The sequence below is a fragment of the Aptenodytes forsteri genome, unplaced genomic scaffold (genome assembly GCF_000699145.1).
Source record: "Aptenodytes forsteri isolate BGI_AS27 unplaced genomic scaffold, ASM69914v1 Scaffold53, whole genome shotgun sequence".
Taxonomy (NCBI): Eukaryota; Metazoa; Chordata; class Aves; order Sphenisciformes; family Spheniscidae; genus Aptenodytes; species Aptenodytes forsteri.
In genome coordinates this window covers 603,926-629,797 of record NW_008795909.1, presented here as the reverse complement: position 1 = coordinate 629,797, position 25,872 = coordinate 603,926, and the positions used below count along the sequence as shown (strand labels likewise).

Sequence of the window (25,872 nt, the reverse complement as noted above, 5' to 3'; positions counted from 1 at the left end):
AACACACCTCTCCTTGCAAACCTTGCTGCATTACTATCTAGTTTGCTGTAAGAGATGTAGTTACTTGCTTCATGTGAGATAATGGAAACACTGAGTCAGATCCAAAAATTATATAGGATCCTTAAAACGAGACTAAGACTCTTCAAATAAAATTCAGCACCGAGGGCAAAAATGTTCCTTCATCAGATAGGTATTTGATATAGAAAAACTCTGAAAGCATCTTGGCTCGTATCTTCCACCAAAATAGTTTTAGGGTCAGAAATTAGGTAGGACAATGCTAACGGATGATTTCACAGTCATTTCAGCTTAATGACTGTTTTTGTCTGGTTAATTCCATCCAAGTCAATTCCCTGATCTGCTCAGCTATCCAAACACTAATACCAGCACAAAGGAAATAATGAGAAAAAATTATCTGGAGATTAAGTAGGAGATTAGTGCTGGCTGTAACCTAACTGCGGTTGACTGATGTCCATGGACCCATGTATCCAATGTGATCATGCTATAACATATACAGGTGTGTTACATGCATGACATCTGAACATCATCTTTCTTAAGATGCAATGGAAAAATACGAGCAAAGGAGGTGGTAGTAATGGCTTCCTTTTGTTCAGGCAGTAGGTGTGTTGGATTCAGTTATTTTTTCAGCCTAAGAGGATTCAGTTTGCTTTCTTCTGTCTGCATGGCTGTAACCTAAAAAGCAGGTAACCGAGACAGAGGCTGAATGGAAGCAGCTCCATCCCTCATGTTTGAATTTGAAGCACTGCAAAGTAAAAGCTGAAAGTATATGGCATCAGAGGAAAGCAAGTGAGAAGCAGTCCATGGTTAGTCTTTAGGGTGTTCTTCTGGAAGAGAAACAGTGGATTCCATTGCCCTTATGCATTTTGCAATAAGTACGGGGAAAAAAAAAAAAAAAAGAAAAAAGTAGGAGCTCTGTGACTGACACCATAAGTGAAGATACTTTCACTGTTCTGAAAAGCTGTACCTTTTTTTTTTTTTAATTTATTTTTTATTTAATCCCCTCACAGTATGGTACTCTGGTTGTACCAGCTTGGGTTGGTGCGAGGGAGGAAGGGATAAATAGATGCTGTGCCCTGGTATGTTCTAACTGCGTGGAGATTGTACTTCCTGAATGCCAAGATGTCAGTTCCACACTGCACATCAGATACCTGAAGCGTAGGCATTGCAATGCAACTCCGAGTTGACTATTGCAGTATTTTTATTGTAGAGGAAGACCCCTTTCTTGACATAGAGATTTAAGAGAATTAATTATTTTGTCCTTAACCTATTCTTAGATAAATCAGTATCAAATGTTCGTTACTGAAAAGATTACTCTTCTAAGCTGTGATTCATTTTTAGAAGTGTCTCCTCATTTCTTGCACATCTCTTCGGACAGGAATTCTGTGTCCTTACTTCCAATTTTTGCCAGTATAGTGTTACAGTGCAATACTACCTCTTGCTCAGTACTTTCAGCTGGTTATAACTACATGTAAGAAGTTACTGTAATTCTTCACTCAATAAACTGATCACATCAAAGTTTTATCATTTCACTCAGTTATATATTATGTCATTGTAATTCTTTTCAACACCTCTGCTTTCTGTAGCGTATTACTCTAGAGTGTCTTCATCTCTGAGATCTTACACGTGTACATAAGGTTGCACTTGGACAGCTGAATGAAGTCAGATTGCCAAGTACCCCTGACTATTTTAGTGTTTCTAATATGCCTTTTTTTGTCATCTGTAAACTTGATCTTCCAGAATGCTTGTACATTTTGCATTGGACTGAAACAAGAACAGATTTCAGTGGAATTACTAAAACCAACATAATTCTATAGTAACCTTCTGATTTAACTGTTTTTGAAGAAACACTAGCTAGATAATTGACTTCATACTGCATTACAACCTAAAATGTGTTAATTAAAATTGTAGCGTGCATATTACGGACTTAAAAAAAAAAAAGTACTTTTATCAGGAACAGTTTGACTAAATATTTCACTGGAGAGGTCTTCAGTTTGACAAACCATTTCTTTTCTTTCTCAACCCATATTGAATTGCTTGACATTATGCCTTTAAATCTTTGCTATGTATGTCTTAAATCAACTTTTCAGTGTTTTTCCCTGACACAATTCTCAAGCTGACTGTGACCTGTGACCACACAGTTGTCCTGTTTATCCTTTCTAACTACTGATGGAATGTCAGCTTCCCCACTCCCCTGGTATTTCTCCGTTATTCCAGGATATATTGAAAATCAACATCATTACCTTACTTGTTAAGTTATTTCAAAACCATTGAGTTCAAACTATGTAACCCAGGATTTAAAAATATTTACATACAGTGTAAATTGTGTAACAGTCTTTTTTGCTACGGTTGGAATAGAAAGTATTTTGCCAGAGATACAATTACAGCATTTATTATCTTCTGAAATGGAAGATAAAAAATACTTCATTAACCCCTGTAAAAAAATTCTGCATCACTCTTTAACACCTCTAGCTAATAAGTATGCCATTGCTAGGACTTTTTTTGTTCCTGATATTTGTAAAGTACAAATAATCCTTGAGTGACAGATATTATGTAGCCTAGCTTCCTACAAATCTGTGTTTCATAGCTGACTGTAAAGTTTTATTTGAAGCTTTTCCCTTGTTTTGAGGTAATTATAAGTTCTGTTTCTCTCATATGCATTCTCTGGTCTCCAATAATGTGTAAACTTATGCTAAAGCCTTTCTCCCAGTGGGAGTACTTACTGATTTCTGTCCTTTAGCTGGCAACCTATTCTCAGGAAACTTATATGAAATCAGCTCCCTCTAGGATATCTCTTCCTCCGTCAGACCCTCTTAAATCTGCAACAAGTTCAAAACTTAAAAGTGAGGTGTGAGGACAAGCAGACGGAAATGATAGTCTCAGCATTGTTTCCTTAGGAAAGTGGGCTAAAATGTCCTTTTTATTTTTCCTAATTCTAATGGCTATAGAGTTTTTGCTGAAGCCTTCAATTATCTTGATCAGCTGTGTTTCATCACTTCTAATTTATGGTAATTTGTATTATTCTGCCTTTTACGGTTGTAAAAAGCAACAATATATTTTTTTCTGTGAAGACTCTAAATCCCCAACAGGAATTTGGCATTTAGGACTGAAATGCCAGCTGTTGATCTGGGATTATGTTGCCAACTGCTTTTGTTTTTATTGTCATTTTAACATCAAGTATGGAGTGTGGCACACAGTAGGGGTATGCCTTCTTCCATATTCCACTGAGTGTGGCATCTCCATAACTTGACTAGACCACTACCTGTCATAACTGATACCATACAATTGATTACATGTTGTTTAGCTCTTCTATGCAGTTGCAAGCACACAGTCAGCCTTAATCAATGAAATTAATAAAGGGGACATAACAATATGATACTCTGTTTTACGTGCCTTTTAGCATAGTTGTGTTTATATTTCTTATCTGTACCCCAGTGGATAGTATTTAATGCAGTTTTTCATTAATGCTAATTTAGTGAAGTATTTAAATGTTATTTATATCTTTACATATCTTTCTTTCAATTCAGTTATATCCCTAATCCAACTCTAACCCGTACAACCAAACTACTTAGAGAAATGTGCTTTACTTTCAAAGAAAGTGCCACATGGCCATGAGCACAAGAGAGCGCAAGCACATTTCAGAATCTGAGCTGCTGTTCTTAGCAGGAGTATCTTATATGTAAGTGTTACGCACTCAACGTGATTGATCTCTAGAAAAGATTTGTGTTAATGTTGTCCATTATTATTATTAGAAATTATTTTCCTTAAGTTGCAGGGATATAGATGACAAGGAGTGCCAGTGATGCTGTGTTTTCATTAGAGTATGGGAAATGAAACATCCTCTTGTACCTTGCATGGACACACAGTTCCATAAATTCTTGCTGTCACCAGGCTGCTGCTGGTGATAATAAAATACCAAACTAATCTTCCTTTCAGAAGTTTTAAAAGATCATAGTATTAGTACAAATAAGGGAGTTTTTTCTGAAAACAGAAAAGTTGTAGAGACTGCAACTTATTCATCATTACAAAGCAAGAGGGCTTTAATTTGAATCCGTGGTGATTCTTAACAAAATTTTTGTTCTGTTGCTCGCTAAAGCATCAGAGCTCAATGCCAAAGAAATGGCAAGTGGGAATAGAATAAAAGTTTCCAGTTTCTCTTTGTCCTGGTCTAACCAGAGGACCAGATTTCCAGAACAGACATGCACTAGTTTACTGAGATATAATGACACGAGCAAGTTCTACCCTTGTGCTTCAGCTCCAAGTTGTACATGTACTGTGGCTTTCAGACCTACTTGTGGAATATACTGACGCTCCTGTTTTGGCTGTCAGTGTGATTAGTCACGTTCAAAGGATGTTCCTTTATACCAAAAAGAAACAGTTGATGATGTAGATTCTTTTTTTTTTTTTTTTGTCAGGACTTTGATACAGCATTATACAAGAGTATACTGAATTGTGTAGACCTATATAGAGACAATTGATATTGAATGTTGTTTTAGACTGTGGTGGTTCTGATCTGGATGTCACTAACACAAATATAATTCCAAAACACTTTTTGTATGCTAGAGCAATAGGAAGGTGAGCAAGTTAAACAATGAATTAGTATATATAATTTTGTTGTCATATTTTTTCCCATTTTGGACACAGAGAGAATACTAATGTTAATCAGTGTTTTAAGTTTGGCCGTTCAAAACAAACAAAAAAAACCCAAACACACCACAAGTGCTAGTAGTGTAGCAGCAAACGTAATTAAATATGGAATGTGTGCAGAAGAATTGCATGGGTGTTTAACAAATTAATTTAAACCTGGGTGGATGTATGAATAAAATAACACACTGTGACCGGTGGAACTTACTATTTACCTTCAAATGGTAAACCCTTTATTTAGTGTTTTCCATTTATTTTCCTAATATATATACACACACAGTTTTAAAGCTTTGCATGTTATAGGGGACAGAGCTGTAGTTTATTTCTATTCTAAGGTAATATGAGTTTGGAAGGTGTTTTATACAAGTGTGTGTGTATGCATATATATATGGAATATATCTGTGTGTACATATATACACACACCCCTAGGAAAAATGTTATATATATAAAATACATATATAAAAGTATATATAGCCTTTTATATATATCCTTATATTCTAAGGAGATATTTCTTTGTGTATGTATTTTTTTACTGCCCTATGTGATGTTATGCTATTTCTTTGAAAAATCATAAATTACATTATTATTTTCTACTTATATACATTAAATGGAGGGATGTGCCAATCCACAGGGAGCCTGTTCTTCAGAACCTCTTCTGTGCAAAAGATGCTACACCTTGCTGAATGAAGGAGTAAGCATTGGTCTTGTTTCTTGTGAGTTGTGTATCTGCTTGTAGTACCTCAGCTTTTCTGGTCACATAAGCATCATGACAGAGAATGGAAACTGTAAGTGGAGTTTTCTCCTGTACCAGGAAGGAGTAATAAGGTGTGACAGCGATTGAATCTGGAACACGAAGTTGTGAATTGTCGTGGATGCTAGACCAGGTTGCTTCCCTTCTGCTGTGTTCGCCAACTGCCTCTCTGCAGCTCGGTGGCAAAGGAACCCTATAAGAATCATGAGGCAGAGCTTCCTCAGGTTGTTGGCCTCATAGCATTTCACTGCGGAGAGAGGCAGGAGTTTGTACTAGATTTTTTTTTTTTTTTTCCCCCTCTTCTTTTGAGTTGACAGGGAGGAAAAGCTGACTGCAAAGTAGCCAGCCGTATCACGTCACTAATAACATGAATCAGGATCTTAATCCATAAGACATTCTCACACAAAGAACTGAGGAAAAAGGGGGCTTTCTCCCAGCATAATTTGCAGAAGTGGAGAACAAACCCCTAAATTTTAGCTGACTACTTTTGTTATTTATTTACCCATATTTATTTTAACAAAAGTCAGCAGGACTGTGGATGTGACCATTGTGATATTCAGAGCATCTGTTGAGGCAGAAGTGGGAAGATTTTACGCTTTTACTTGGCTAGAACATAATCTGTATAAATTAAGTTTTGTCCATATTTATGCTTTTTTTAAATTTATGACTACTTATTTATTTTAAAGAAATTCACCGTGGGAGATGTTGTCAGTTCCAACATAAGAGATTGCTCAATGAGAATGGTATAGATGCAAACTCCTTCTCGTACCTGAGGACCAGATTCAGTGATCCAGACCTCTTCTAGTAGTATGTTCCTGTGAAATTTAAGAATAACAAATGTTCTTGGAATTATAACTCACTGAGTCGGTCACCATCCCTACCCTTCCCCCAGCCCCAACCACCCAAATTCAGTCAGAGTGGTGTTGCCATTTATCCCATGCTGACAGTTAGTCACCTCCAATGGTTTGTTAATTTTTGTCACTTTAGGTAGGAAGAAATTGGCTAAAATACAAATACCAAGTGTCAAATAGCGAGAAGATAAATCTTTAGAGCCTGGTAGCTAATGAATTTCTTGAGCAATGAAACCCACTCTCTCAGCTTATCACAGAGAGGTTTTAGAGAGGTTTTTTTTTTTTTTTTTTAATTGAATTCTGATTTTAATGAACTGGCAGAACTGCAGAACATATTCTTAAATCAGTAAGGTGTTTATTTTGATTTCCTCAAAGTTCCAACTGTCACAGCCCAACAGTGGGAGAAAATTATGAAGCATTTCAAAATAAAGCTATTACTGGCAACCTTAATGCTTTAACTGTAATTTTTATCGTTGTTGAATTCCTTTTTTTAATACAGCCAAGCAGAACCTATCTACCTACCAATCTTATGTGCCAACACATTTAACATTTTAATTGGTGCTGAACAATGTGTGTATTTTGACAGAAGTTTGTAATAGAACACTAATTAAAATAAATGATTTTTCAAGAGTATAACAGGCATGTCAGACCACTCCAAAGTTAACGTTTCTTGGATATTTGTATGCAATTCTCAAATATCTCAGTTTCTGCAGTTCCCTAATTTGATTCCTATCACAGTAAATTGTAAAACTCAACTGACTTAAGTACAAAGTTATGCTAGTGCTGCTAAAGCAATTTTTGAAAATCCCACCTCTGAACTAAGCTCAGCAGCGCTGAGGATTGGTTTCACCTGGACAAATTGGACAGCTTGTCCAAACCTTCAGCGTATTACTGAGCACTGGAATAGCTCAGTGTAGACTTTTGCTTCTTTTTCCAGGTATTAAATGAAACAGAACAAAAACACATAAATTTGACTTTTCAAGGAAAATTTTGAAGCTTCGTTTTATCCTTATGGGAGTTTTCTTTGACACTCTTTAGTTAAAGTGTTTGATGCCCTTGTTAAACCTTTCTTCATCATGCATTATAGGTGTAACATTTTATTAACAAAAGCCTTGGTCAAATGCTGAGGAACAGTGTTCCTCTATTACATAGTAAAATATTTTTTTCCTGGCTATAGTCAGGGGAAATGTTGGGCATCTTTCCCCCGCCCCCCTAATAGCATCTGGCTCTTTGGCAAAGTCTTCAAGCAATTGTGCTGGCCCTGTTGGATTTAACTTTGGACTCTACCATGCTGGATTGCTAACTCAGTTTCTAATGCTTTTTACTCCTTGACATTTTCTTGTGAATAATTTGAATTGGAGGAGATTGTTTGCTCCATAGAAGTAGGAGTAAAAACCCAATGGTACTGTCGATAGCCACCCGGTCAAGTGGTATATCCTCCTGCTGTTACCCCTGCTCTGAAGGGAAGTCGGAGCTGCCATATCTCAGCTAACAAGAGAAGATTTCTCTGTAAAGTCTTTGTGTGGACAACCTGCACCTCCTAGCATCCCCTAACACGAGGCAAGTTAGGTTTGTCTATGCAACAAAGTTTTGTTGACAGGAGTTATGTTGGTATGAAGAACCAAAAAAACCCAATTCATACCATAGCACTGACACTGTTATCCTGACAAAAAACATTTGTACAGGTGCAGCTGTGCCAACAGAAAGGAGCTTCTGTTGGCTTCGCCTAGAACCTTGAAAGAAGGTTGCGTGTAGGTATGTATATGGGTATATACTTATGTACGGGCTGGCAAAAAGATCTTACGTGCCCCTTCTACAGCAGGGGACTCTGCTAATGTAGTATGTGTATGTGCGTGAAAGGAGGCTCTGCAGCAGACAGCTCTACACTGGTTCTCCTGTGCAGCAGCCTCCCACCTCCCCCAGACCCCTGGTCTGTGGAGGCTGGAGCACAGGGACTGCAGCTCTTCTCAGCTTTCTGCAGGGTTTAGGAGGCGGTTACTCACGTCCTTCAATCCTTCTCCTTGTCCTGGCAGAGTCTGTCTTTTCGGGGTTTTGTCTTCAGTAATTTTTTGTTCATTCTTATTGAGAGGTGGGGTTGAAGACAGAAGTATGTTCCTTTAGCTCCTCTCATTTACATGCAGTGTAATTTGATCAAGATTAGTTTTGCCCCAGCAGGTTTAAGTATAAGAGGCGCTTATCTAAGCGAAGTCAATTATATATTGCCAAGTATATGATTTAGTTTGAAAAATTAAACTTAAGAAAAATGGCTTTAGTTTGGTTTTCCTAGAAGTAAACATGCCTTCAAGAATGAGAAATTCCTTTGGGTTTGTTGAATGATCTCTTTTCATTGTAAATTAATTTTGAACAATACCAATGAATATACTAGGTGACTTTGCCAGCCATTTGAACGAGATAGATGAAGTGCGAGCCCTTATATGTATTTTAAGACTCTGCACAATAAATCATACTGTTACCAGCTATTGTTTCTTTGTAAAGTTCAGTTAGACTTATTTAGCTAGCTATTGGCCTAAAGCAGAGACTTTCAGTCACTTTCTCAAGTATGGGGAAGAGGACAGAAAGAAGTCATGAGCAGGCAATCCAGAAGAACAGCTGCCATTTCTCTGAGTAGATGTGTTCCTGGTGAGGATGCTGTGCTCTCACTCACACTCTGAAGTAAACCTGCCTCCTTCCTTCCATGTATTTGATGCCCTCTGTGAACCTCCGCAGTCTGCTACTTGGAGTATAGAGAGTTTGCCCACATGCTAGGAAAGCCCTAGGGTTTTTTACTTCTGTTTTTATTCATTAGCATTTGTAGTATCAAGTATAGCAGAATATTTTATTCATAGTATTAGAAAGGAGGCCTTGTCCATATAGGGTTATTCATGTGCTGTCATTATTTCATTTCTAGTATCTATTTCATTATGTTTCCAGTTTCTGTTACAAATATTCCTCCCACCCTCCTTCGGCTTTTCCCTGCCCTAGTATGGACAAGAAGTTCAAGCAGAGTATGTAATATAATTTTTATTTGGACTCTCTATGGGTAAAAAGAAGTCATCGCTTGAAACTTTAGCATTGATTTTAGCTATAAGATGTTCCCTTGGATGTGCACACATGCAGTCCAAAGTAATTTGCCTAAATTAAAATTGGCTACTTTATTTTGTAATTGTGAATAGTGGGAATGTTTCTATGGTTTCATGTTATCTGTCCTCAGCTTTACAAAGCCTCTTGCTGAAGCTGAAGAGATATTGGAGATCATTTATTACCTTCCTTTACCTTTATTCCATAGGGTACATATTGTTATTTTTAGTGCCTGTGGTGCAAGTATTTTTATAAATTATGGAAGTGTTTGAATATGGTCTTCCTGAACTGTTATATTTAGAATTGACTTCCTGGCAGGGAAATTCTCACCTTTGGAAATCGAACCTCTAATGATTTCTGTCTAGTTTGTGTGGGATGTTCATGACATTTATTTTTTTATTTATTAACTTTTCAGCAGTATTGCTTGTTTTGTGGGGGGAAATCCTCAGTTTTCTCTAAATGCTTTAAACATAGTGGTTTGATTAGAACGTGTTTGAGGGGGTTGTGGGTTTTTTCTTCCTTTACAAGCTGTATAGCTACTGTATTTAGGTACTGTATTTCATTTTAAGGGTTAGGTTTATCTAAATCCAGTGGAAACAGAGCAATGCTATTCAGCTTTTGTGGATCCCTTTACTGAGTCAGACTCTGACTGTCAGGGAACTATTGATATTAGAAATTAATTTCTAACATTGATGTTTACATCAATGAGCAAACTAAAAAAATATAATTTTTTATCTGTTTTTAAGTAAAGCTGATGATCTAAGAGTTTAGAAGAATATTTCAGAAATATGACTTGTTTCTAACTGGATGCACTCAAATATTTGTGGACTTCTATGAGTTTCTTATTGGGGAAATATAATTAATTTTTATATTTCTTGGAGAAAACAAGGCTTATTTTTGGTTCTTTTTCTGTGTTCTCTTGACATGAATGGAATATGGAGAAAATTTTTTGTTCTGTACTAGATTCTGTACATGTGGAATTGCAAAATACTTAGTGCATTGAATGTGCACTGTTTTACAGTGTTTTCTCAGACCATCAGCATCAATCTGGGAAAAAGCTGACATAACAAAACCACATAGCAAGTTTTTCATTATGTGTGTGAAAGAACGCTTGTAAAGTATGATACAATTTCTTTACATAAAACTATCTATTCAGGATATCTTGAGATGTGCCTGTGAACAGAAGAGTTTATTATTTCATGCCATCACAGCAATGCTAAATTTGACATAGCTGTAATCCTGATAAAAATAAATAAATCTGATTAATCAGGCCAGAGATGTAAGTGCATCAGGATTTCAGTTAATTTTGTACTGATATTTAAAAAAAAAAAAAAAGTTAGCAACTAGTTTTCATTGTACTGTACTGGCCTCGTGACCTCTATAGACTCAGTTAGCTTCAGGCTGAATTTGTTGTTTTCAAGATTTAAGAAGGTGCTATTCCATTGTAGGTGAAAATGCCTGTTTTGCTAAGGAATACAGTCTGATAGTCTGGCTTGGTTTGTCGGCTGTGAGTTTGTATCCTGATACCACTACTCACGGTCAGGTTCTAAACTGAAGGATGTGCTACCTTCAGTGATGATGCCTGTGCCAGAGAGGAGACCGAATATTTCATTGTCAGATTGGATGAGGTGCACTTACATTAAGTGTTTTCAATTTTTGGTTTTAGCTTGGACATTGTTTTAAGAGCTAGAGAAGACTGAGAAGCATAAGAAGCCATGAAAGACTTTGAATTAAGTGTGAAATTCTGTGTTACGAGTTGTTCTGAAAGAGGTCTGCTCAAGCTAGAAATGCTTGGTAGAACTTTTTTTTAGATGTGCTGCAGAGTTTATCTGTATTTTACTGCTTGAATGCAAAACTTCAATTAAAGTTTACAAATAAATTATACCAGAACTACCTCATCAGATAGCCAGGGGCAGAAAGCTGCAGTTTGGCACATGGCAGGTTTTTGCTGCACTGATTCATGTGCGTGTGAGAGGAGAGGAAAGGAAATGAAGGGTGCTGTCATCAGCTGAAACTACAGGGAAGTTCTCTGCAGTAGAAACTGATAAAACAGATTGTGATTTAACATACTTAGTGTTAGCCTAATAGATCAGAGAGCTCTGTTTTATTGACTGAAAAAAAAAAATTCAAAGCAATAGAAGCAATCTGTGAATAATTATGGCCTACGAAAAAAACAGAGAAAAAACCATCTCCCGAACGGTTCAATGTAGCATATCCACAGTGAACCATTTTCATTCGAGGGGAGGTTCACAAGATGGAGGAAAAAGCAGTGATAATGATAGTACTGTTACTTCTCCTGAGAAACTTCCAATAATTTCAAATAACCAAAAAACACGTGAAATTAAGGTCTGGTAAGATGGGAGACTAATCTGTTATGCCTTAGCTCTTTGGTCTGTTTGAGTTTAGTGCCCTACTTATGACTAATTGTTTGTAGTTGTTTTAATCACAGTATCAGAAATGTTTTAGTATTAGTAGGCAAATGTACCATGTGTTCAAAATTTAAAGGATTATTTTTAAAAAGCAGACCATGCCAATTTTGGTGATTCATTAGGAAGCTTACCAATGTCACTTTTTCATATAAGCCCATCTTAATTATAAGATCATTAAGATATTCATTTGGAAGCTGTTGTCTATATTTTCTGAATTCGAAGCTCTTAGAAGATTGAATACTAATGATTTTCAATTGAGTGACAGAGACTTGTATTTTTTCATATTTTTTTCCTTGAGGGAATTTTTTTTTCTCTAAAACTGCTTAGGCATCTTTATATACGGATGCATTTTACTCAGATTCTATCCTGATACATCACAAAGTGGAGGGAGACCGGGATGCAGTGTTTGTTTCTATCTGATATGTGAATGTTTCATGGGAAAACATTTGGGAATAGGCAGAGGTGATAAGGTTATGTGTAAGGATTTTTCACAAATTGATTAAGTACCACCCACAGAGTTTTGGCTATTTTGCTTGACAGAAAACAAAGATGAGCAATTATGGTTTGCTGTTTGTGACATCATTTATAGGCTAAATTTAATTTTCTACTGAACATCCGCTTGGTAATGTCATGGTAATAACTTCCTATTGATTAAATAAATCTGTTCCTTCTCCTCCTTATTTGTAACTCGCATGAAGTTGCCCAAATGTGAGTCCATTTTATTACTAACGGGCTGTGAATGGAAACACCGTACACATTTTAATTTTCTTTTTAGCTTTGCTCAGAAGTAACAATTTAAAATTGATTGCCTTATTCAAATTTATTCTCTCCAAATAAGCTATAACTCTGAAGTCTTTCAGAATAGTTTGCTTTTTGAATTATGAGGCATTTTTACTATGCTGGCAACATATACAATTGTTGTTTATGAATTGGTAGTATTTAAAGTACTTTAGAAAGGGGCTAATTTGAAGGAAAGGCAACATCTAGTTCTTGAAACACTTTATGTAAAATAGGCTGTTGGGTAGACAGAGTTTCTTTAAAGAGAACTTTTTTATAAAAGATAATGCTGAATGAAAGTGGAGGACATGAGCAGATCGGTATCCAAAAGTAAAGGAAATCTACTGAGACTAGTGTCACTCCTTTGTAACAAGGTTTTGGCATTTGAGTGTTGCATTAGATTTCAGCGGTTTTGGACCCTTCACTGAGCTGGAGGAGATTGTAAATTTAGATCCCAGGAAAGGTTAAAATATAAAGCAGGCACCTCAAGGATGTAGCAGCATACTTGATGTCTGACAACATTTAAAAATCTCTACAAATTTCCAGAATATGATAAAAATAACAACCATTTTGGCACAAATAAATAAGTTGAAAATTTGAAACTGACTCATTTCATTTCTCTCTTACTAATTTTGAAAGTTCAATTATTTGCTTATCTGTATTTGATCCTTTCAGATTTGACAAACATCGAGGCCTTTGCCTTATTTATGTAAGCACTTTCATGTCACATTGTCCCTATGTGTCTTTAAGTATATAACAGAAGAATCTCAATTTCCTGCTTAACCCACTAAATGACAGGAAGGCTTTTCCAGTACTCTGTCTTGGCAATGTTGGTGGCAATTTACTGAGCTACAAAGCATTTTGCACAGCCTATTTGTCTGATACATTGAATTTTGGATCAATTTTACTGTAAGAAAAAGATGTTTGTTGAGATTTTTAGTAGCTTAGCGTTTGCTCTGTTTACCTGAATTGACAGCTTTCCTCCTTGGGTTGGAAGAATCTATTTAGGTTGGCTTTAATAGCAAAATTTGTAATCACTTTGTGGGAGCTTAAACTGAAATCTCTACTTTATTTTCAGTCTGAAGTACAGCAGGCTTGTTTGAAAAGAAATTGAGAAATACCAACCTCAGAGTAGAACTGTTTTTAGAAGAACTTGTCAATGTCTAATAACTTCAGATTGTTTTCCTCTCCTGCTCCATTAATTTAAATTCATTTTAAATCCTAATACTTCAAATCACAGACAGCAATTTTTTAATCTGAGTGCCATTGAATGTTAAATCTATTTTGTATTATTTTTAAGTACTTGAGAATTAATGGATTATCCGTAGGACACTGAACTTGCAAAGCAGTATGTCTTTAAGCAAAGTCAGCGCATATCAGTTGAAGTTTACAGTTACATCTGTTTTGGCTGTGTTATTTAATTACTTGTATCATTCAAACAGCAAGAAAATTAATGTACTTCTCAAAATATTAGTACAAGTAGCTTTGTTAGCATTAGACAAACTATGCTAGGTTTATTTCTAATGAGCTTATTGATATTGGTGTCTGGGAAGACATGGGTTCCAGCCTGGGTCTTTCCCGCACTTCTGGAACTCACATCTTTGTTCCCCTTCGGAGCTAAGGAGGGTGAACTTGTAGAGCTGTGTTAACCTCAGGTGGGAAACTCTGGCAAATGGTTTCCTGAAGCTTTCAGGAACTTAATTACTTCTGAGACCCCTACCTTTTCATTAGGTTTGATTAAAATCAGCAAAAGGTGCCAAAACTTTCAGAGGACACATACAGGTGTCTACAAAGGATAATTGCATAAGCTTTACAAATTGTTCCTGCACCAACTGGCTGTTTTTCACGGACACTTTTAACTTCCCTCATCAACTGCCTGCGTCTCATAAGGCATGTGATAACCGGGCAGATTTACTGCTGCCATGCAGAATATATAATGCTTGAGTTCTACCTGTCTTTCCTGCAATGTGTCCCATCTACTCTGCCTCCAATTTTCCTGCAATTTGTTGCAACTTATTGAGCCCTCTACCTCTCTGTCAAATTTAGCTAATACTGGTTGAGGTTTGGAAGCTTCTGGGCAAGCAGTCAAGATTTACAGACAGAGGCACGGTTTCTGTAATCTTACTGTCTTTCTATAGAAATCTCACTAAGAAGTCTATTCTAACAGACTCTCCTGTTGTAGTTAAATACAAGGATGTTCTTCATAGCATGATTGGTTGTAAGGCAGGAATTCTTTAATGTATGGCAATATTTTTTCTTTAACATTTGAATGCCAAATTGAGCTTAATCTTTTCCGTGTTAATCAGCATTTGAGACTATCTCCATCTTGTGATTTAGTAAGTGTGCCAAAAAGCTTCCATTAATCCTGTTTCCCAAGGACCTCAGATATAACTTGGCAAGTCAGAAATAACACAGTGAATCTGAGTTCTTCTAGGATTGAATTAATGGTATCTCATATAACAAAATCTGCAAAGGGAAGATATGGACAGTCTTAAGTTGCAATAATCCTATATACTTCATGCTCATCTAAAAGTACATGGGATACATTGTGAGCTGGAATATTCTGAGATATGCGGAACACTTTCTTTTGAGGACTTTAACACTTTAAAGCAAGGAGCTAAAGCAAAGTAAAATTAAATGGGAAATTTGTTTTTCGCCTACCTTGTCCAAAAATCAAACCATTTGTATGCTATTCCATTTTGTGCTAACAAGTGACTCCTTCACAATGTACAATTCTTTGGAATAATTTGAAGTTGACGTCACAAGGTTTTTCATATTGAGAAGAAATTTAAATTCATGGTACTGGAGAGAAAGATTTAATTAAACCTAGTTTAGAAGTGGGGAAGTTCTGGGTTCAACAGCCTGGCTGACAAAGCATTGTGCTATAAGCTATGAGTTTAAATAGCCTTAGACTGAGAAGGCCAGTTCTCTGTAGTCCAATGCAAATGTTGTAACCATTAGGACATTCTGTAGAACAGCCTCGGATGTTTAATGTTTGAAATCTGTAGTTTGATGTCTAGCACACTTTTATTTTTTGACACAACCCGGTATCAATACAAATCACTGATGGATTTCAGTATTAGTTGCATCAGACCTTTATTACTTGACATGCTTAGTTCATTTGCATAAATCAGTGACCAAGCACAGAAAAGAGGGCTGATAGGGAACTGGAGATATCTTCTAGTTCATTTATCTGTTTCTTTCATCATAATGAAATCAATGAAAGTGACATATCACCAAATACCATGCTACTATCAAACCTTGAGAAGGGTTCCGTGTGGTTTTGTAGCATTGTAAGTTAAGGTCTGAAGTATATGCATGAGCATCTCCCCCTACCCCTATCAAGGCCATGCTCTGGACTTCATAGAATCATAGAATCATTAAGGTTGGAAAAGACCTCTAAGATCATCATGTCCAACCGTCAACCCAACACCACCATGCCCACTAAATCATGTCCCTAAACGCCTCATCTAGACATCTTTTAAATACCTCCAGGGATGGGGACTCAACCACTTCCCTGGGCAGCCTGTTCCAATGTTTCACCACTCCTTCAGGAAAGAAATTTTTCCTCACGTCCAATCTAAACCTCCCCTGGCGCAACTTGTGGCCATTTCCTCTTGTCCTATCGCTAGTTACTTGGAAAAAGAGACCAACACCCACCTGGCTACAACCTCCTTTCAGGTAGTTGTAGAGAACAATAAGGTCTCCCTTAGCTTTGTTGCCCTTCTCTGGACACGCTCCAGCACCTCAACGTCCTTCTTGTAGTGAGGGGCCCAAAACTGAACACAGTATTCAAGGTGCAGTCTCACCAGTGCTGAGTACAGGGGCACGATCACTTCCCTACTCCTGCTGGCCACACTATTTCTGATCCAGGCCAGGATGCCATTGGCCTTCTTGGCCGCCTGGGCACGCTGCCAGCTCATGTTCAGCCGGCTGTCGACCAAGACCCCCAGGTCCTTTTTTGCCAGGCAGCTTTCCAGCCACTCTTGGGTTCTTGCTTGGGGGCTGAGTCCTGTCCTTGCAGAACTTAACTGCACAATGGAGCTTTTAACCCAGAGAGGGTGGTGAGACTTTATTCTTTGCCCTCCTCTTCCTAAGATACGAAATCCACTTATCCCACCACAATCTCTGCTTTCAGCCATTCCCCTCCCTATACCCACGGTCTTCTACTGACTCTGTGTGTGGCATTTTTGGTTTGCTCTTGTGCTTTGCTAGTAAAAAGAAAAGCATTTCCAGATAGATGGTGGACACAACTTGTCTCTCGCTTGGTTCTCTCTCATTGATGTAGGTAGCACAACCCCAGCACTTAGGGAAGAAAAGATTTTTGGAGAATCAGCAACAGTGAGTCCAGAGCATGTAAGTTGATCAGGACTGTGCAGGATGGCACTGAAGACACAGGAATAGTATTGTGGATAATGCAGCAGTATAAGTTCCTGATAATATTGATATGATTTAGTATTACTTATATTTAAAATCATAACATTATGGTAGTAGTAGTATTACATCCATTACTCTGATCCTACCTGATTCAAAGGCAGGGTCAACTACACATAAATCATTCTTGACAGAAACTCATCAACATGCCTAGGTAATCTTATAAAGGTTTGCCACTAATTCTGCCTAGCAATTTACATTCTACAAGATTATTTTATAGACTTAGGAGAATTTTTTTTAATGGCTGACAATGATTTTAAGACTCTTTCTTTTGAAAATCTGTTCAGCTTTACAACAGAAATATATTTTGGGTACATTGTAAATATTGTGTATTTTAAATACATCAGGTAAGACTAAAATTTCCCCTTTGCGTAGCGAATGAATATTTTCATCAGCTGTTGATTAAATTTCAGAGAAACAGTTAAATTGTAACCATTTTAAAGTTTTATTTTGTAAGTGTCGTGGATATTGGAAACATAATTAAAGATAATAAAACTTGACTACCTCAGTTTATTTTAGTGTAAAAAGAAACGAAAATTATCTAAAGGTATAAGAAGTTTTCACAGAAATCTCAAAAAGTCATTAATAAATCAGGTAAAGTTGTTATGAAGGACCTTCTAATGAATTAGTGATGATTTAACCTTTCGTGACTCAAAAGTGCCATTAAGAACTTCAAGGCACAAACAAAACCCGAAGTGATTGGGAAGATCATGCTCTCTCACTTACCCTGGAGCAATGTTTATACATCAAAGTTATTGCTCTCTTAACTGCATTGTGTGGATCTTTTCTGTTGTTTCCTCCTCTCATTTTCTGAAGGAATCAGTTTCTCAACAAGTAATGCCGCTGAATAAACTACTAAAAACTACTTAATTTTTTTTTTTATTCTGAAAGAAGAGGTTAATTCATACTAAACAAATGTTTCATACTATGAAGTTGGAAGGAACCCTTGTGATCATCTAGTCATACGGATTTTTCATCCATATGACTGCTGTGAATGAATTTCATTATGAACTAGAGATATCATTTTGAAGAAAACTCCAGGCAACAATAGTATTTATTCCAACTTTAATTCAAGCTCTAGTAGTACAGCATGTAGTTCCTCAATCATATGTACCTGAAACATGTACCTAAAGACTGCTGAGATTTCTCTTATTGCCTCATCCATCACAGCTGAAATTCTCTCTTAGGTCAGAATGAATTGGTGTTATGAATTGGACCTGGTACAAAAAGCAAATCTGAAGGCCCTTGTGTGTGTGCATATATGTGTAAATAGATTTTTTTAAAAATTAAAAGCCAGCCTTTTCTGCCTATCATCTTGTATGGTTCCAATTCAATGAAGACAAAGGCAACTGCATCTTCAAATGGTGTTTCTGTATTCAAGGATGATGTCAGCAGTGGAGATCTGCAGTATCCCCCTTCTTCACTCCTGGCAACAAGTTCAAAAAGGAAGTCAGAGAATGAGAGCAAATCAGCTGTGCATAATGTGGACAAGCAAACAGGCATCTCCCCCTCCCTGGGTAATGCTTTGGAGCACATTGTGGAGCAGCTGGACGTTTTAACTCTAGTAAGTATGCAATAACAGATAACACTTGCAGTGGAAAATTATAATGCTGTCAATGGGCAAAAAAACCCAGGAACCATGTTCATATCAGAATATTAAAGTCTATGGGGTTATTTTGAATAGTTGTATAGTCAAGTGACTGTTTTGTTTTTTCCCTTTCAGCAAATATTGATCGCAGGTATTGTGTTTGCTAAAGTGAAAGCTTCCTGCTACATAATCATAAAGATTATTGTTGTATTTTTAACTCTGGAGGAAAAGAGTCACTATTTTTCAGTAGTGAGATCTAGTGTAGATTTACCAGAAGCCAGTTGTTTAGCAGACTTTGTCAGATTCCAGCTTGAACAGTCATGCATTAGCAGGGGATGAACAAAGTAAATTGGCAATGTACCGTTAAATCCCTTTTCAAACTTAGTGTTCAATGTGTTGGCTTAGGTGGGAATCTAAGCAGTGGAATAATTCCTAGTGTCAGTGAAACTGCACAAATACTAGTCTCAGTCAGTGACTCTGAGTCACTTGTTTGCAAATGCTCAATACTTCTTCTCAGTAATCCAGTTAGCAGGGGATGAACAAAGTAAATTGGCAATGTACCGTTAAATCCCTTTTCAAACTTAGTGTTCAATGTGTTGGCTTAGGTGGGAATCTAAGCAGTGGAATAATTCCTAGTGTCAGTGAAACTGCACAAATACTAGTCTCAGTCAGTGACTCTGAGTCACTTGTTTGCAAATGCTCAATACTTCTGTTCAGTAATCCAGATTCAGCCAATCTATCTTTTAAGATACTACTCTGTAGTCTGTAATATATTAGCATTAAACCAAATCAGAAGGCTAAGGGTTTTTTCCTGCGTTCTTTTGCAATATATATGTTAACTCAAGAAATAAGTTTTGGGAAGTATGGAGTCAAGTCACCAGTTGAAAATTATTTGTGTAGTAAATTGGATTAAAAAGAAACTGCCAGCCTGTGTCCAGAAACCTACCTTTTCTGATGAAGGTAATCTCTTGGAGAATGCTTTTTAACAGTATATTTTTTCTCACTTCCTTTTTTTGGGGATGCCTTAGAAGCTTCTTTTAGGTTTTTGGAAGACATCATTTGGTGTGACCAGTGATGGCTGGTTTTCTGTTGAAATATGGATGCAACTTTCGCATAGTATTTCAGATTCAGAGTAATTTATAGATGTACAAATATATTTATCTCTGAGAAAATATTTTGTGAAAACAATTTTAAACCTTTAGACAATCTCCACAGATACAAAGCCATTATTTTTAAATAGTTGTAAATAGTGGAATAGCTAAGGAAAAACCATCTTAGGATAATTTTTCTTGTTGAGTTAAAATGATTTCTCTTATGTTACTATGTTGCACTCTTTTATAATGCTGTGTGAGTAATATAAAAACAAATTGAAATTACTGTCCTCTTCATGCAGACCATTTCAATCCTGGAACAACGTCTGACTTTGACTGAAGATAAATTGAAAGAATGCTTAGAAAATCAGCAAAAAATGTTACACCAGGGAAGACAGGAAGAATAAAAGATGCAAACGAACTGTATTGATGAATATGTTTCATATATTCACAAGGAAATAATGAATGTTACTTCCATTGGATTTTGCTATAAGCAAAAAAAAAATCCTCTTTTTCTAACAAGGCAATATAATAAAAACTGAAGAAAAAAAAATACAACACATTTTAAACATTGGTAGCAAGCAGATATTCTGGTTACATATTTAATAAAGTGTAGCCCAGCCAAAACTAATATTTTCTAAAATAATTCCCATTGAACGTTGTGGGAGTCTTATTTCAACCTAATAAGATCTTTGAATACTACTAAGCAACAAACTATTTAGTTTTAGATGATTAGCAATTATTATGGAAATGCACTATGCAGGTTTTTTAACTCAGGTAAGGATTGTGAAAATAACGCTCTTTGTGCTAAGACAACATTACTCAAGCACCTAAATTCCATAAGACCTAATTAGCCCTGACTCCAAAAATGCCAGAGGTTTTCTTTGTCCCTTACATACTCTCAAATATTTTACCAAAAAGTAGCAACAGTTACTTTATATCTTCTAAAGGTTTTAGTGATGATTGCAAGAAGATGTAGTGTAAAAACTTTGTTACAAATATGAAAATGAAGTCGCTTAAACTTTGAAACTATAATTGCATCTGTGTGAATTCAGCTGCAAGACTGAGGCAGTCGAGCACTTCTGCTTTTCTCATCCCCATCAAAATTCATTTTTCATATTTAGAAAAATAAAAATCAGCTTCATACTTCTGAAGAATATATTTGAACCAAACACAAAATGATACAAAATCTGTATCATAAATACAAAAGATTGTCATCCTCCAAGGACTTCCACAGGTTCTCAAGCTTTGCATGCTATGAATGTCCCCCATCAGTTAATGCGTTATGAATGAAGCCGTAAATCAGGAAAGACTTTGCAATGTATGATGATTTTGGGTTTATTTTTAATAAAAATGCAATTTTTAGAAAGACGATTGTAGGTCTTGTTTTTTAATAGAAAACATCTATTCTTCTTTATGTCTACCTATTATACCTCATTAACATCAACAGAGTTCAGCTTAAGTACAGAAGCTCACTGTGCAAATACTATTGCGGTTCGAGCCAAAGCAATGAGCAGTCAATTTTTCTTTTATAACTTTTCATTTTCTCTCATAGTAATCAGATAGCCAGGCATCACCTCACTTGCTTGGTAAACTCTGAATTTTACTGGCAAGTACTACATGTTTTCAGCTCAGTCTTAAGTAGTACTATTTATTGCGAAGAAGCAGTCTCCTATAAAAAATTTTAGATGCAACTATTTCTGTGCAACATCCTAGCCACAGATTTTTTGTGAAAGGATGGTCTTACATATTCCAATATAAACAGCCTGACCTTTGATTATGCAATTGTTCATAATGCTATATAACTCATAGTTATGTAAATACTGTCTTTTAGGTCAGACGTACTTTGCTTTATGCATTTGCAAATACTCTTGTGGTCTTTGCCTTTTCTTGGCTCTATTAGAAGACGCAAAACCATGTAGCTGTTAAAATCCTTTGCTTGTTTCTTGTTTTCTCTGAGTGGACTATATATATATATATAAGTTTTCAATCTGTAGATTTTTTGTTGTTGTTGTTAAGCTTTACTGGATTATTTATCAACAAGATTTGGAAATTTCTTTTACTTCTGTATTTTTTAATAAAATCTCTGCTGAAATTTTCCTTTCTGCCTTAGCTCCTATCACTAATCCTTCTTCCTTTTCAGTACCCATTATGTGGAGCATTTACTACTTAATCCAGTTTATTCCTCTGCTGTTTGTGAATCTGGTGAACTAACGTAACATTTCCAAATTAAGATATGTTCTTGTCATTCTATCAGGTGGTCTGTTGATATTGAAACTCAACATGCATGACACTTGGGGTGTCTGTATAACCAGAGATGGTTGTTTGAGAACAGGATGGAGGTATTTTCCTCAAGCTGTGATGGCTCTCGTAAACCACAACCACGACCAGCTAACGTGATGTTTCTTTTAAAGGAACATTGGTGTGGGCTAGTTATCTCATTCTCTTGATCCATATAATTTCAAATAAAGCTATGGAATAGAAAAACTTCCTTTAAAAGCACCTGAAGAGGCTGGTTAAATTCTCAGAAGCATTTACTCTAGGGTTTGTGCTCAGGCAAATAACTGGTGACTTGACTAATTTGAATTATCTAATAGAGCTAGAGGAAGATGACTGCTGTTTAGCCTTAGTTGTGCTTCTGCACCATGTGAAAAAATAATTGCACAGGCCTTTAAATGATTATGACAAGTATATCTGTCTTGCAGACTGCAGTGAAGTACTGAAAATCCATACTTGTTCTAAACAAGCTGAACCACCTACCTAATGCAGTCCAGCTTTCCTCAAGCTAAGTTATCCCTCTGATAGTAAATGTAAATAGGCCACCTTGTTGGAAACAGACTACTTCCAGCATCCAGGCCAGCTACTGCAAAAATGGCTTAATTACTTATTAAAAAAAATAATACTAATGTCTGAATGACATGCAGTAGATCCCCAAGGTTTGTGGGGGAGAGAGAGAAGGTGGCAGCAGGAATAACCTCTCCTGCTGGCATCGCTGGGAGACTGTCTCTGGAGGAACCCAACTTCAAATTCCTGAAGCATCAAAACGTTATGCAGTAGCTCAGCAACCCATCCTGCGTGCTTCTGCAGACATTTTGAAACAAAAACGCACTTCCAAATTGAAAGAAATGCTGTCAGTTACTACTGCATCTTAAGTTTTATTTGTAATTCCCATCAAAGTTTAGTGGAATTTTAATGGAATTTTTCTCTTAGGCATTACGTAAAGCATGATATTGAGGCAATAAAGGTATTTTTCTCAGTTTTTCATTTTGGATGGCAATATGCACTCCCTTTGGGAGCACGTTTAGAGGTCCCTAATTATCACCGTGGGGGCAGACACCGAATGGCTAAATGTTGAAATGTTGGACCTTAAGGCACTTTACTTTTTCTTTTGATCTGAACATAGAGGTTTTCAAAGACCAGGGCAAAATCAGACTGAGACATCAGTTTATGCCAGTAATCCATTGTGGACCATGGACCAACCTGACAACTCAAACTGTATTCTGGGTTTTCTCTTTTTTATTTTTTGGAGGTTGTTTCATTTTGGGTTTTGTTGGTTGGTTGGTTGGTTGGTTTTTTAAACACACCACTACATTCTCCAAAAATCTTCAGTATTTACTCTTTACTACTGACATTTTTTATAAACTTACGGTTTTGGAAAACCAGTTCCTGGAGGCGAATGTATCTGAACCCTCGTCTTTGGAGGATTGTTGTTTCTTGCTTTTACATGTGTAAGATAATTCATTGTCTCATTATCATTATCTTTATGGTGAGAAACTCAAACTGTATTTTAAAATTTTGATTAATTAATCTTCTGGCTGGAGAAATTGTGGTAGAATAGGTCCTCCTCACCATTTTAGGATGGCCTGAACAGGTCCCTGTAGCATGAGGGATTCGAGAAATACAACTTCCCACCTTTACTTATTTATATTTATTTAAATAAATAAATATGCTGTACTATTTTTAGGGTAAACAGTTTTTTTTTTTCTTCCTAGAAGTCTTACTGCAGTGTTGCTGAATTATTTTCATTGCCATATCACAGCACAAAACCACTCTTGAGTTTTCTACTGAGCAACGGTAGCTGGGATGTGAATGTATTTCCAAGGACATAGCTTTATGTAACCTGTTTACCTTGTAAGACTTGTAAAAATCAGAAATTCTGTACTCTCTGCCCCAAACAATTAATGAATATGTATGTTCACATTGGATGCAGGAACAGTATGTTTTTGTCAGAGTGCCCCCTCAGGGACTTTTGCACGCTTCGGATGCATAATACAATTGAAGCGGTTTCTTTGTGAGAAAATAGGTTAATGACTTGCCAAAAGGCAGATGTTAATTGGAAAAAGTGCATACAAGTCCTTTTCTTTACAATGTGTATGGGTTGCATTTGTTATGACTTGCATCCAAGAACAGGTGCAATTTCAATTGACTCAGCTAACAGGATGTGCTGAGTGCACTCCTCACCAATTTCACCAGAAATTTTAAATCCAGCAGAAAAAAATTAGTTTCTAAACTAGTCAGTGAGCAATAAGCTGCATTTATTACCTGTTACGGAACATATTTATAACTTAGTATTGTACTGACACTTAAACTTCTTAATAATATGAAAATAAGGTCTTTGATTATTTATTGGCATTGAAGAATTTTACTGGTGAGCACCGAGGAACCTTATGCAAGACAAAATGTGTCATCCCTTCCAAAATATTTCTTTTGTAAGAGAGTCAGCAGTTCTAGACAAGGTACCACCAGTGTATTTGTAAATGCAACTTAAAGTAGAAAAACTGCTTATTTTCACTAACACATTCCCTGCCATGAAGCTGCGCAATCAGATTAAAGTCTTCACCTTCCCTCGCTTCATTTTCCCTGTCTTCAGAAACAAAAAATAATAAAGCAAGTGGAAAAAAGCCATCTGGGTGTGTCAGGGTCAGAAGAGCTGCTGTTTGGTCGTTTAATAGTTTGATTCCAAGGGTCTCTGGGAATTTCTAGGCTACTCATACGAGTCCACTGGAGCAGGGACTTTGGTTTGGATCCATGTGCCCAACCTAACCTTGTCCTTCAAAAGTCATTCTCTCTCACCTGAGGAGGGATAAATGTAAAATTCAGCTGTCTGGGAAGCAGCGACAGTCTAGACCAGTGCAGGAACATCTAGTTCAGGAATCCCCCGGGAGCTTTGGCATTAACGGGGGTACTGAGTCTGCTGGCGACTGGGGTCACACCATTTTCCCACGCCTATAGCAGGGACCTGGGCATCAGAGAACTCGGTGCACTTCCAGAGGCAGGAGTGGGCTGAGAAGAAATGCTGAGGGTCCCAATGCCATCTAAATAAAGGATTCTGTGACTCGGACTAGTAGTTAGGCTTGTAAGTCCCTTTATGGCCTGTGCCCTTACAGACAGGATAAAACAGAGGGACCCAACTTCTCTTCAAAGCTGCTAAAGAGGAAGCAATTACCAGAAGAGAAGACGACAGCCATTAGCTATCTTTTTCATTCTTTTGTGCTTTGTACTGTAATGAAATAGCACGTCTGTCTCAAGTTTTTTCCTCCTCCTAATCCCCAGAGGAAATCCCTGCTCCTTTTAGAGAGATAAAACGTTAGGACAAAGTGAAAGTAGCAGGAACTGCCAGTCTCTGTGCTATAGGGTGTCACTGAAGCCTTTTCTGGCTGCAGTGATGGAAGCCAAAGGCTTACAGCGCTTATTCCAACACCTGTATCGAATGTCAATTCTCTCGTGAGATTCAGAAGAAGATTTATAAGATTCATAAGCAAAGCATGTTTGCAGTGGTCTGCTGTTTATTGGGACTTTATGAACAAGTGTCATAGAGACAGAGGTCTGGGAAGGTCAAAGCAGTAAATTCCTTTGATTTCTTCTAAGAAAGATTCAGGTGAGCCATATGCAAAGGGTCCTGCTGCTTCATGCTACTTTCACCTTGCACATCTCAAAAAGAAACATTTAAGATGCAATGCGCTTGGGTGGTGAGAAGGAGAGAACGCTCCCTGCAGCAATTCTTCCTCATGAGAGCACTTGTTGAACATTTTTTAATCATTCTTTTTATTATTATTTTCACCTTATGATACATGCTGGGAGCACAAGACCCAGGACGTTTGCTAGAGCCTAAAAAGAACAACTTGAGAGAGAAAGATGAGACAGTTGCTGATGGTTTCTGACTATGTCCAAGTTCTGCACCGACTACTGGGGGTATTCTGTTAAAATTAAGTGA

General features: G+C 36.9%; 1 protein-coding gene across 1 annotated transcript in view; it reads left to right on the top strand.

The window, feature by feature from the left end:
- Positions 1-20,151, top strand: part of POC1B (POC1 centriolar protein B) — a 48,076-nt gene extending 27,925 nt beyond the window's left edge. Inside the window, exons 9-10 of the mRNA XM_009284351.2 lie at positions 18,361-18,543; positions 19,961-20,151. Of these exons, the coding sequence (XP_009282626.1) occupies positions 18,361-18,543; positions 19,961-20,065 (288 nt within the window). The 3' untranslated portion in view covers positions 20,066-20,151. The remainder of the gene's footprint in view (positions 1-18,360; positions 18,544-19,960) is intronic.
- Positions 20,152-25,872: the final 5,721 nt, after the last annotated feature.